We start from the raw sequence: 12,297 nt of genomic DNA, 5'->3' as shown, positions 1-12,297 counted from the left end.
CGGTTGGAACTAAACCATGAGTTTGATTCCAAGCAAACAGGAAGTATTTGCTCAGCCAGACCGCTCGCTCGAACTGCTTCCGACGGACGAACACGGATCATATTCCAGGAAAATATTTTAGCTCCCAGCTTAACCGAACAAACAATCGGTGGTAAAGTTGAAGCGTCCGTACGGTGAACATTACCAAGATGCGACTCATCTCATTTACTGCCAAGTACCGCCACGACGTACACATAAGAAAGTTCCGTTTCCCGTTTGCTTTCCTGTGGGTTTTCTGCGCTGTTTCTTATTGCCCTGCCAACGTACGCCACTATCATTTGCAATCAGAGCAAATCCTTCTCCACTGCTGGGAAGACTTCATCGATTCGGCCAAACGCCAACACGGATTAGGGTCAAGGAAAATGGTGAAAAACGATAACTTCATCTCAAATTTGTTGTGGAAAACTTTCCGACACAACCACGCACGGTAGTAAGACGTGGTTCCGTTCGCCACAGAACACACACATACATGCGGACAAAACCCAGAAAGCCATAAAATGAGCGCAGGGATCAACTTTTCCTATGGTTTAGCTCTGTTGCAGCAAAATGATGCGTTCGTGCAAGAAATGCAACCGTCTTCCCGTACACTGCAAGCACAGATCTGGCCACGGGGCATTCTTCTGGAATGTCTGGATCATCAAGACGAGTAGGGAAAAAATGTGAAATACTTTTTTAATATATGTGTGTGTGTGTGTGTGTGCACAGGAGCACAAAAAAACTTGTTTGTGCTGCCAACTTTGCATTGGCAGCATGACCTGCTTGTTTGCGCCAGCAGAAGAAGCTGCAACAACGCTTTACGCTTCATAATCGTCTATTTACTTTCTAGATGGAGAACACTAAGTAAGAAAAAATCCCTGTTTTCTTTATACTTATTTGCGAACATTAGCGAACTACAGACAATTCGTAATTGTGTCTCTGATAAATATCTAAATTGTCTTATTGATGGCATACTTTTATAGAAAAGTAAAAGTGAGTATGTTTAGAATTCTTCAACTGTGTCGCCTGCTTGTATGCATTTTGCATACCCCTACATTTGACATTTTTATTAGCATTTTCAATAAATCTGTACGAATAAAAAATATAGAAAATTTTCAAATTAATTTTAATTGGAAATCGATCATTTAATTTTATGTAAATGGTCAGCATTGTGCAATAAATTTGTTCCATAAATTGAATTATTAAATACAAGGCAAAAATAAAAAATTAAATTGGTTTGCTGCTTTAATGTTATCAAAACTAATTAACCTCATTGCAGCTTTCATCCCACGTAGGAAATTAAAACCACTTTCGCGTAGATATTGTTCATTAAACAAATTGCTTAATACACTTCGTCTTCCCAAATCCTACCCAACACTCCGTAACAAGTGTCGTGTCGTTCCGGCACACACTCGGGAGAACTTTCGTGGGGTGCATTAAAATCAAAGTTCCAATTTAGTCTAAAACAAGCTAGCGCGAAAGGAGAGAGATAAAAAAATGAGATACCTCCGGTCAGACTGCATACAACCGCACGGGACCATAATCCTACCGAACCAAACAGCGCCAAGGACTCATGCTCAGAGTAAGTAATCACCATTAACATCATGACGATGGCGATGGTCCTCGACGTCATTAAAATCTCTATCTCTGCCCCGAGAGTGGTGGGCGCACTCCTGAACACCCGATGGACCCGCTTTTCGACACAACCGTGGCACCGTTTCTTCCAGGAGCGAAGATATTTCGCGGATCATTTCCACTGACACTGGGAAACGGCTAAAGTGGTTGCTATTGGGGCAAATAGAAATAAAAAAAAAAAATTCTCACCACTATAACCGAACGTGAAAAGGAACTTCCCCCCGGGTGAGCACATTTCAGTCTCGCCGTTCCGGATAGTTTAACACTGCATTTGGCTCGACATGTCAAAAGAGCGACCTGACGCTGGTCACCTCGGGGCAAGCGAAACAAGAAAAAAAACACAACAGCAGAGGAAGAAGAAAAAGCGAAAATGGCTCTAGCGTTAGCAACCAATCAATTCCGCTTGTCGCTTTAAGGCAAACCGGGCCAACCGGGCCGCCTCTCGGGACACGGTATCAGTCTTTATTTCCTGTCATCTACCCCTTTTGGGGGGGGGAGTGGTTGAATATGCTCGGCACGTCCATCCACACACAGCACCGGAAGACTGATACGGTTTCGTTTCTAGTGGTGTGTTAGCAAATGAATTCAGTGTGTCGCTTACATCCGGTTCTAGAACGATTCTAACACTCTCACGAGGACAAGTACCGGTGACACCTCCCGGGAGCTGCGTAGGTCTTTTGTATGGATAAATGTGTCCCTGCTGAGCATGTGTGTTTGGACGTTTAAAGACGAACACGGGCGTGATTGGGACTGACCAAGCGTAAACATCCAAGCGTCTCTTTTGCTAACGGTCGAAATAATGTCCCCCGAGTTTAGCGACGAAATGTCCCACACCTAGGGAAACCATTATCTTAAACCTGTCAAGTCGGTGCGTCACATTCTTCCATCACTAACGCGTGGATAGGCTTTCAGAACATTCCCGTCAGGTTGAATCAAGCATTGGGCTGTACGGTGAAATTGAACACCCAAGCACCACACGCTACCGTACACAAAACGTTAGGGCTGAAACTTTTGCACAGGGTTTCGTTTCCCCCGAAAACGGTCTTATTAGCGGGTGCCGAGAAGATGCGAAAATTTGGAACACCAAGAACAAAAGAAAGTGACAGACCATTAGCTAATTTATACCACATGATAAGTTTAGCAGCAGGATTAGTATAGATAGTAGCTTTGGTCGTGATTCTTGACAACAGTACACCACGCTCGCTACCAGTTCGTTGTCGCTGTGGACAGATCTAAAATACACCCCCAAAATCCGATAATGTGCCCAAACATATTGGGCCCATCAGTTTGCTACGTCTTAGTAGGGATAAACGAATCTGTTGCACAAAATGGCTGCAAATTAGCACCAGAAACTGTCAGCTCCACAGCTTATGGTTGGTTCGTTAACATCTTTTTCGGGTGTTGTTTGAACTTGTGATCAAATGACAGAACTTATCGTTATCTGCATTATATGGTATTTGTTGTCTATTGTTTACTTTACATAAATTCTACAGAGATATTTCTCTACAGACACTACTTATCTACAGACATATTGACGGACGAGAAATATTGTTAGAAAATTAATTGAATGTTTAAAACAAGAAAGAATATTATCCACTTAAAGGTTCAATCCCGCAGTCAAACGCCGAGTACAACAATCTAACATATACACAGCATATGCTGCTCATCAATTGTGTTCCACAAATATCATTACTCAGTGGTTAAATGTGAGGTTATAATTTTCACTTTTCCGATCGCATAAAGAGCAAACCCTGGCCACAACAAATTAGCGGTCACGTGGTCCTTTTTTTCTACCAGCCGTGATTGAAAAGTAGTATTACCAATCTAGCATTCGCTCTGTGTGGGAGTGTAATTGCTGCTTTTCTACTTGTTTGCCGATGGTTGTTCGTGTCCGTCGCGTTGCGTACTTGCATGTACCGAGGAGGAGCAAAAAGAAAAAAAAATCAAGTCCATTAAAACTTGGTCCACTACCAGTACTGCCCGGTGGACATAACAGAAAGTAAATACTGTGGTTGAAGCAGAAAATCAAACTGCTGCCCCAATTTTACAGCGAGTGCTTTTGGTGGGTTCCTGTGACCAAGCACGGGACCGACAACACAGGATAGAATGTGTGATATCGATCAGCGGACAGTAGCGTTGGTACCCGATGCACCTCCGACGGTTGACAGTCGTGAAGGGGCGATGGACGGCGAAAGTAGAATCAAAGCAGCCGGCAACGGAACACACTGGACGTCGTAAAGAATCGGACCAACGAAAAGCGTAAATGTCGGTGGCCCAGAACTAATCTAGCTCGATCCAGGGCAGTGGAATGTTTTTTTTTTCCTGCTACTGCCGTTCTGCTAGGTTTCATGTTCCTTTCGCTAGATGTGCATCGACCGCTTCGTCCGGCAAAGGCCAACAGTCATTGGGTACACTTTGCCAGCTGGCTCTAGCACGCGTACAAGTGTTACACGCGATGGAAACGGTTATAAGCTATCAACAAACAAAAAATGGGGGAAATCCTTACTCGATGCAATGTTGCATTTTGACCTCCTTTCCAAACGTTCGGATTGTTTTTTTGTTTCTTTTTTGGTCGGTTGAAAGTGGCACGCGTTGTTTTCTAAAGTACCTATCTTCAGTGACTGCGAGAAATGGATAAATCATCTTCATATTCTACGATATGGTACCATTGTTTTTCTTGGGCTAAACTGAAATGCACATACTTTTTTACTGCTGCTTTTTGCATAAAAAATCAAAGCATTTCTGCTTCGAAAAAAACTTTCTGCTTCGACGTACCCACAATATAAATACACATAAATTAGGAAAATCAAGATAACATTGAGATTCATTATACTGGATAGAACAATCCGCTGAAGCCTAAAAGGATTATTTTAAACCTCTTCAGCAAAATTACCGTATAAATAGAAAATAGAAAAACCCTAATGTAAAATCCAACCCCAACCCCAGCCATAAGGCTAAAGAATAAGTATGTATGAATGAAAGGATTACCGAGTAATTCCAACAAGATCTCACAACACATGTACCTTTGCCGCAGTCCCGTTGGATGAATAAAAGCTTTAAAAACAATTCTACGTACACGGGGAAAACTTTCAATGTATAAGTATGCAAAATGTATTAATGATCATAAATGATAAATTTAAAACCTATCATGTCTACTTATATCTAAAACTTTATCCCTAGGGTCGTATTAACAAACGGAACTAAAGGAACTATCACGATATATGCAGGTTTCGCACAAGTATCACGCTAATCAATCCACGAATCGCCGAAAAAACTATTCCCGATCGCCGTCTCATAAACGGCCATTTGTAGATGATCGTTCAAATCGTCGTCGATGTAGTAATCGTTTAGTAGTAGCGTAATTTCCTCCTCCAACGGTTGGTTCTTTGGCTTCATATCTGGCACTGGCATATCCCAAGCAATATCTTCCTCCAGTAAACACTCGTCGTACTCGTCCAGAAAGGTGCTCTGATAAACGTGGCTTATGTCACTGCAGTTAAAGTTGAAGTTATGCTCCTCTTCGTTGTCCTCGAACGGCGCGATCGCTTCGTAGGATGGTGGTTCCGGCTGGATGTGTTTACTACAAGAAAGAGTGGAGAGAGGAGGAGCAATTATTATAAAGTTCTGGAAGCGATTCTGTGCGGCACAGATAACTGCCACAAACTTACCAGAAACCGGCCGTTCGGAAGGGTTGCTGAAGGTTGTTCTCGTACAGGTGGTTCTGTGTCTGGTGCAGCGTGCGCGAGAAGTAGGAAGCCTTCCAATACTCGTCTGCTAGCTGACCGCAGGGCAGGCTACGCCGGGGCGAACATTCGTGGCAGTTGGGCAACACACTCAAACGCGGGAACATCTTCAGCAGCAACCGATACCACAGATACATCAGGATTCGTTGCACCAGCAGCATGAGGCTAATCTCTTCGAAGCACCAGCACATGTTGTCACGTTGGTTGGCACTTTGTTCCGCGAAGCTGCACATGGTGCTTGATTGATTAGAGTTCGCACTGGAAGTTTCACTCACTGGATGTGCTAAAGAACAGCAAATGCTATATACTGCACTTGCGCTAATACAACACAGATAGAGATGAAGATCGCGTAAAGTATTGCGGCTTGTAAGCGGTGACTGTTGCCCGTTGAGCTATCTGATAGCGAATGATGTTAGACACACCGGTGAGCGTAAGTTAAATACTGAAAAAAAAACCTTTTCTGTTGACCTGACCTATCCGGAGACCACCCATCCTAGCCTGTCCAATCCGTTTGTTCTAGTTGACCTGCAAAACAGATGGCCTACCTACACCATGTATGCACGTGAGCAGCATGCCTGCCTGCACAAGGAAAGGTTGGGATGCTGTGCAGAAAAGAAACAGAGGGCGTTACCGTTCCAACACGATCGCAAACATTGCAAAAGGTACAACCCGGACCACAACGTGCCCGATCATGCATTCTTCAGAACACCGGTAGGCATCTGCCCGTTTGTAATGTAGGTAACAAATCTCCGATATAGGACCAGGTACACCTTCGCACCCGTTTGAGATGTCAACGTGTAATGCTAATGTTGTTTTACACTCAGCCTTACCTGCCGCGTGTGAAATGGAACATAAAGAGGAAACCTCCTCCGTTGGCACCTCGTGCGGTAGCAAACAACGGTTATGTCGTTCTCTTCGAAGTGTGTGTATGTAGAGTGTTTTCTACCCACTGCTGAGGATCTCTTGATCGATCGAGTAATTTTAACCGAACGATCCGGGTGGATATAGTACAGGGACGATCAGGTGCGTTAGAAGGCTCCTACCCGTGTGGTGAAAAACATATACTTTCCATTTCACTGTACCGTTCCCAGTGTTACTCTCGCATGTCGTAACGTGTTCTGGTTTCAACATTGTCAGCTATGGGCCCTGCATGTGCTTCAGAGAACAAAAGAAATCCATCCACATAAAGGCACATCTTAGGGCAGTTACGGTCACAGAATTGTTTCATAAATAAAATTTGCACCCTTCATCGCCGGCTGAAGGATGCCTGATGATCTTCCTAGACCTTTTCGGGTTTGGGAAAGAGTCATAAAAAAAGTTGAATGAAGTGTACAGGTTGTCAATAAAGTTTCGATCGACCAAAAGGAGTGCTTTCTTTTAACAGCATAAGGCACTTCGTAATAGTTTCTAAAGCATCAATATTTGTTCTTTTCACAGATTCCAACTACAAACAAAAGGTCATTAAGTTACCATAATAGTTCCTTCGTTCTAGAGAAATTATGCAAAAGGAAAACTGTCATAAAAAATAAAAGCAATCTCCAAAACAAAAAAAAAACGGTATACTGCAATCAAGATCAACATACACAATCCCTTCTTGTCTTCATTGCCCTGAAAACGAAACGCCCCATGGTAGGGAGACGCTCGCAGCGAACGCTAACAAATTTATCATTATTCATATTCACACCCGAACCCTTGCCGTTATGTTCTAGCGCATATTGAAAACTTTTCCACAAGTTTTTCTCCCAATTCCCATCCTTGTCAACTCCCACCTCCCACCTTTCGCTGCACAGTAAAAACGCTTGATTCAGTTGCGGCACCCAGCGGGAGGTCGCCGGATAAGCAGGACGGCAAAAACCTGACAGGATTAATCTTCTGAGACGGTTCGCAACATACCGACCTGCGTTTCCGTCCATTCCAACGGGGGTTCGGCGCCGGCAGTAATCAGACACGATTGCGAGAGTTTGCGGCTTAGGCTGCCGTCTGTTAGGCTCGGGTGGAGCACAATTCGGGTTCGCCCCGGGTTGGGTTAGGCGGTTAGGTTTAAGCAATTGACGAAAGCGACATACGTGTATCATCTCATTAGAGACAAAACGGTTATTACCGTTTTGAGTGAGAGGTATGCCCCCTCCTCAAAAAAAAAAAAAAAAGAACAAGCTGATTAGTAATTGCAGCGGAAGCAGAACGGATAGCAGCAGTATGGGATCCGGCATAAAAGTGCCTTATTATCACGTGCTTTTGTGCGGCTACGGGTCTGGTTAGCAGTGCTGGAGAGGCACACGGGCAAAAGGTGGTAGTGTAAGTGTAAGTAAAAAAAAAACCCTCTACCGTGGAAAGTGTAATCAAGAACATTTTCGCTTAACAGGTGCTGTCGACACCTTTACCCACGATGGTGGTGGTACGCCGGCGAATAAATGGTGGCAATTTATTTGCGGAAGCAGTAGGATACGTCAGCAGCCAAGTTCATGCTTAAAATCCTAATCTCGGCGTAAAGCAATAAAGGCAAATAGATGTGAGGCTGTGGGATATCTAGCTAGGGGGACCAATTGTTATTTAATTTTTAATAATTTATTCCTTCACCTATCTATCGCATAACTTATCCAGTCATTTTGGAAGAGTTTTAGATAAGTAAAAGTGATGTGAAATATACGAAATATCAAATAATATATAAAATATCAAAATTCTAAAAGTATTCCTGTTAGCGATTTATTAGGACAGATATACTTTGTTAAACGTTTTGTTGAAGATCTGAATAGCTGTTTCTAGACATAAGATGAATATCTTGGATGAGATGATCTTAAAAGTGCCGGTACTGTAAGGAATTTTAAATTATGGTACATTAGTCTTCTACTATCTTATCTAACAGTAACTTGCCAAAATTTTGCCAATGTATATAACATTAAATAATTGCGAAGTGTGATATCACATAATATTGAGCTCTTTTGAATATCTGAAAGGATATTTTATACAAATATTTTCATTCAAAATATCCACAACACCACAATTTATTTAACTTGACTTTGCGGAGTCGTTTGCGGAGTGGTTTTGCGGAGTGGCCACTGATTGAGTGGCGTCGAAGGCATTGATGGTTGCGGTTTGAACTCAAGCTTGATATATTTTAACGATTTATAATTGATTTGTTTTGAAACGGCAGGTTAAACGAATTATTTGAGCGAGATAAAAGAAGGAAAGACTCTTTTTTATGAGGAACAAAAAAAAAAACGAAGGTTCTGTACCGTTCGTTTACTTCCTTATAACGAACGAATTAGTTCTCATCTTCGACCAGAACCTCGCCTCAAGTATAAAATTATTATCCTGATAAGCGATATAAATAAGTCAAGTTCGCCAAGCCAAAGACAAACAGACTTGGTTTGTCATTAGTAGGAAGGTAATAGTAGGAAGTGTAATAGAATCGCCCGGTTCAACAATCTTAACTTACAAAAGGTGATTTGCCTCGGCAAGTAAATTGTAGTATCAGTTAAATCGGTTTGCATAATCTTACAATTTGCTTTTATTGCAGCAGCAACCAAAATAAAAAAAATCATACCATTCCACCCAACAATCCAAACAGATGCAAAAGCATTGATAACACACACAAAACCGATTATATTTATCAAAAGGTGGCTGACCTTTCACCATTGTCAAATCGGCCTCCGGTTGCGAAAGGACCATTAATCTCAACCGATTACGATTATGATGTTTCGCTTGCTGCCACGTTCCGTTTCCCAAGGTTGCTGCTGAAGGCTTCGTTCTTTGCACCCCACTACACCGCCCTTCCCCCCACCAATCCACACCTCCATGAGGTTGCGGAACGTTTTGAAGATTATCCGTTTGCGATAGGAACCATTGAGTACCATCGAAATCCGCTTCCTTTTTTGTCCGTCCAAGGGTTTGGCTTTTCTTTTACACCGCAAATAAAGTGCCATTTTCTTTGCTTCTTACTTTTGAATTCACGCAAAGGCAGCGTCGATACACCGGGGGTCCCAAAAATTCAGCGAGCACGATTAAACGAGATTAGGAAAACGTGATTTTTCATATGAATTTTTTGGGGTGGCAAATAAAATGGTGGTCCTGAGTGGGGTGGATTTCAGCCCGGGACGTGTAAGCCCACCGGGGGAAGGAGCTCCTGGGGTGTGTGCGTGTGTGTATGGCTGTGTGCGGAATGCCAAGTTTCACTACTTTACCTGGCGATCGAGACATTTTTAGGGCCGTTGGCAAAATGTGAGGCAATGGTCTACCGTAGCTGTCGAAACGAGTCGAAGCAATTTGGGGTTTTCCCAGGGGTGATCTCTTTCTTATCTACTTTATTACATTAGCGAACGATGTTGTAGAATGTGCGGCATGGAATTAACCGCCTGGTAGTGAAAATAATAGAAGAAGATAGAATAAAAAAAAAGCGTAAGCAGTACATCGTTACGAGAAAACCCGCATTCCTACGGCTCGAGAATGGTAGGCATAAAGCGACCATATCCTGTGTTAAGTGGTTTGGAAAATTGAACATTTTAAACTGCTGCTCAAAACGATCATATGCAAGCATCCAAATTAAACTGTAATAAAATATTAAATTATTTTAAACAAACCCAACGTACGCACATTTTTGTATCTTTGGCCTGACTTCAAACCCTGGTTTTACATACCCGCCTGTATAGCCCATCCCGTCCCATCGACCCGGGTAATAGAAAGGAAACGAAACTAAAAGCTACAATCCATTACTGAATGGGCCAACCCATTTGACCGTCGGCGTAAAACAGGGCCTTCGTTTATATATATTTTTTGCACTGTTTGTTGCAAACCAAGGGCAGCCTTCTTGCTCTCTCGAGATGTAAACTTTCATCGGGTTTGCTTTATTTTTCGAATGTCGTTATGCATAAAAACGAGTAACGTAATTTTACAGCGTGACACAGGGCACACTTACCGGAACAAAGAACACAAAAAGGGACAGAGACCCGAAGGTCTATTATTTTTGGCAATCGTTGCCATTACAGAACCGACTTTTTCACACCATAAAGATTGAGGCAGAATTTTTGCAGGAGGTATCACATTTTCGTACCATTAACTTGCTTGTGAGAAGGGGGGGAAGGGTTTGTATTAGAATTCAGATTTTTTTCCGCGATGTAAGAACAAAAAATTACATATACCGGTGGAAAAGTTAGAACAAAAACCTTCAAACCTTCCGTCCCTTGTTCGTGTACTTTACGATCGGTACAGCGAACGTGTTTATGGAGAGCACAAATTGCTTCGATTTACTTTGCTTCTGCTACTTTTCTAGGACAAAGAAGTGTATGGACGATGCTACCAAACGATTGCAAACATTTTGCAATCTTCCATTTGGTCATAATTTGTCTACATTCTTCTTCAAGTGTGACGAGCTAAGAAATTCAATCTTGAACCTTCAATCACCGGATGCCTTCAGATGGGTAGCGACAAACGCGTGTTCATGATCACGACAAAAAAGGTTACATTTTCAATATATATATTAGCGTTTCTGGAACAGTTGATCGAGCTGTAAAAGCCTCTCAATCACTAGGAAGGAGATAAAATAAAATAAAATAAATTAAATTTACAAATTCGAGGAAAATGAGACTAGATAAGAGACTAGAGATGGTATTTAAAAACAAACAACGACGTCATCGAAAAATTTAATGCCAAACTTAATCTTAACTTAAACTATGATCAACTGTGAGCAGTTTTAACACTAGCTTATCGTAACGTATCGTATCGTTATTTCGTAACGTAGATGAGGATCTAAATTTCAATCCAATTCTAAATGGGATTTTTTCTCGTGGCACTCAGCCACAACCAAATCAACGAAAGCTGACGAGGGCAACATAACAACATACGTTAGAATTAAACGCTTGTTTATAACAATTTAAATCAATTTTAATGTTGGTCAATTTCGCAGAAAAGAGCTCATGATGTAGCTTTTTTGTAGCCTATTCGATTCGTAAAACTTTAATCGAAAGAAGAACGGTTCGCGGTACAAAGCATTCAACACGCTTTCAGATCGAACACGTGGATCCGACCGTTCCTAAATTCCTATTCCACTACCAGACTAGAGACCGGAGAAAAGCCCGAGACACACTCGGTCACGACCGGATTTCTGGCCGCCGGTCGCTTCCGGCAGAGAATTTATTTTGCGGGTGAGGCCGGATTCCGGGACACTTCGGACAAATCCACCGGGCGAAAAGGAAGCACACGGGTTTGATTGCTTCACGACGGGCGAAAGGAGTGCGCTGCTGGTGGTGGGTTGCCTATGTTCGACCTGCTTTCACACACGTCGCCCATCTCCGGGTTCCCGTCCGACGAGCGGGAAAAAAACACCGGCCGCTAGGTGGCTAATGCAACAAGGGAAGAAAAAAAACAGGAAAACTACCCGCAAGAAATCAAATCCGGTGTCCGATGTGAGGAAAGCTTCGGGAAGGACAAACGATTCGCGTGGCAAAAGCAAATATGTACACACAGACTCAAACGCACGCACACATGTGCGAATGACACAAGGCCACAAGGGAGAAAAATAAAGAAGCGGAAACTAGGACAGCTAAATTGTCCTCCGCGCGACTGAACACAAACTGTATGCATTCATTTGCATCTGATTCGTTCTGGGATTCTTTGGCGTTCGTTTTTTTTTTTCTTTCTTTCTTCGCCTGCTGTAGCGCTCTAGAAGAATAAGCGTGCAAATCGCGCCCGGAAATGGATTTTGGGTAGAGTATACGGCATACAGTGAGAAATAAGGCCACCCAGTTGGGGTGGGTGTACACACCATCCTACCATGGCGACAGGAAGTCAGCATCATGAAAGTGGCGCTCGAAACAACCGGTGCTCGAGCGGCCTTTGAGCGCGCTCCCAGTCCGGTGCTTGCGGGAATAGAAATAAGGGATGGAACGGTTAACGAGTGGTGAAAATTTGC

The 12,297-nt window shown here is 42.8% G+C and overlaps 1 protein-coding gene across 1 annotated transcript; it reads right to left on the bottom strand.

Moving 5' to 3' along the window:
- Positions 1 to 4,896: 4,896 nt before the first annotated feature.
- LOC128715242 (uncharacterized) lies at positions 4,897 to 5,626 on the bottom strand. Its single transcript, XM_053810123.1, has 2 exons — positions 5,319 to 5,626; positions 4,897 to 5,230 (listed from the first exon to the last, which is right to left on the bottom strand). The coding sequence occupies exons 1-2, from the start codon at positions 5,624 to 5,626 to the stop codon at positions 4,897 to 4,899; spliced, it is 642 nt and encodes a 213-aa protein (XP_053666098.1).
- Positions 5,627 to 12,297: the final 6,671 nt, after the last annotated feature.

The sequence above is a fragment of the Anopheles marshallii genome, chromosome 3 (genome assembly GCF_943734725.1).
Source record: "Anopheles marshallii chromosome 3, idAnoMarsDA_429_01, whole genome shotgun sequence".
In the NCBI taxonomy this organism is placed as follows: Eukaryota; Metazoa; Arthropoda; class Insecta; order Diptera; family Culicidae; genus Anopheles; species Anopheles marshallii.
Note: the sequence above shows the minus strand (reverse complement) of the source record. Positions and strands in the feature narration are given on the sequence as shown.

Bases quoted from the DNA above. Each gene is read 5' to 3' on its own strand.
- LOC128715242 (XM_053810123.1), bottom strand. From the start codon at position 5,626: ATGTGCAGCTTCGCGGAACAAAGTGCCAACCAACGTGACAACATGTGC. The intron at 5,231-5,318 runs GTAAGTTTGTGG...TCTTTCTTGTAG, and splicing joins TTCCGAACGGCCGGTTTCTG to TAAACACATCCAGCCGGAAC.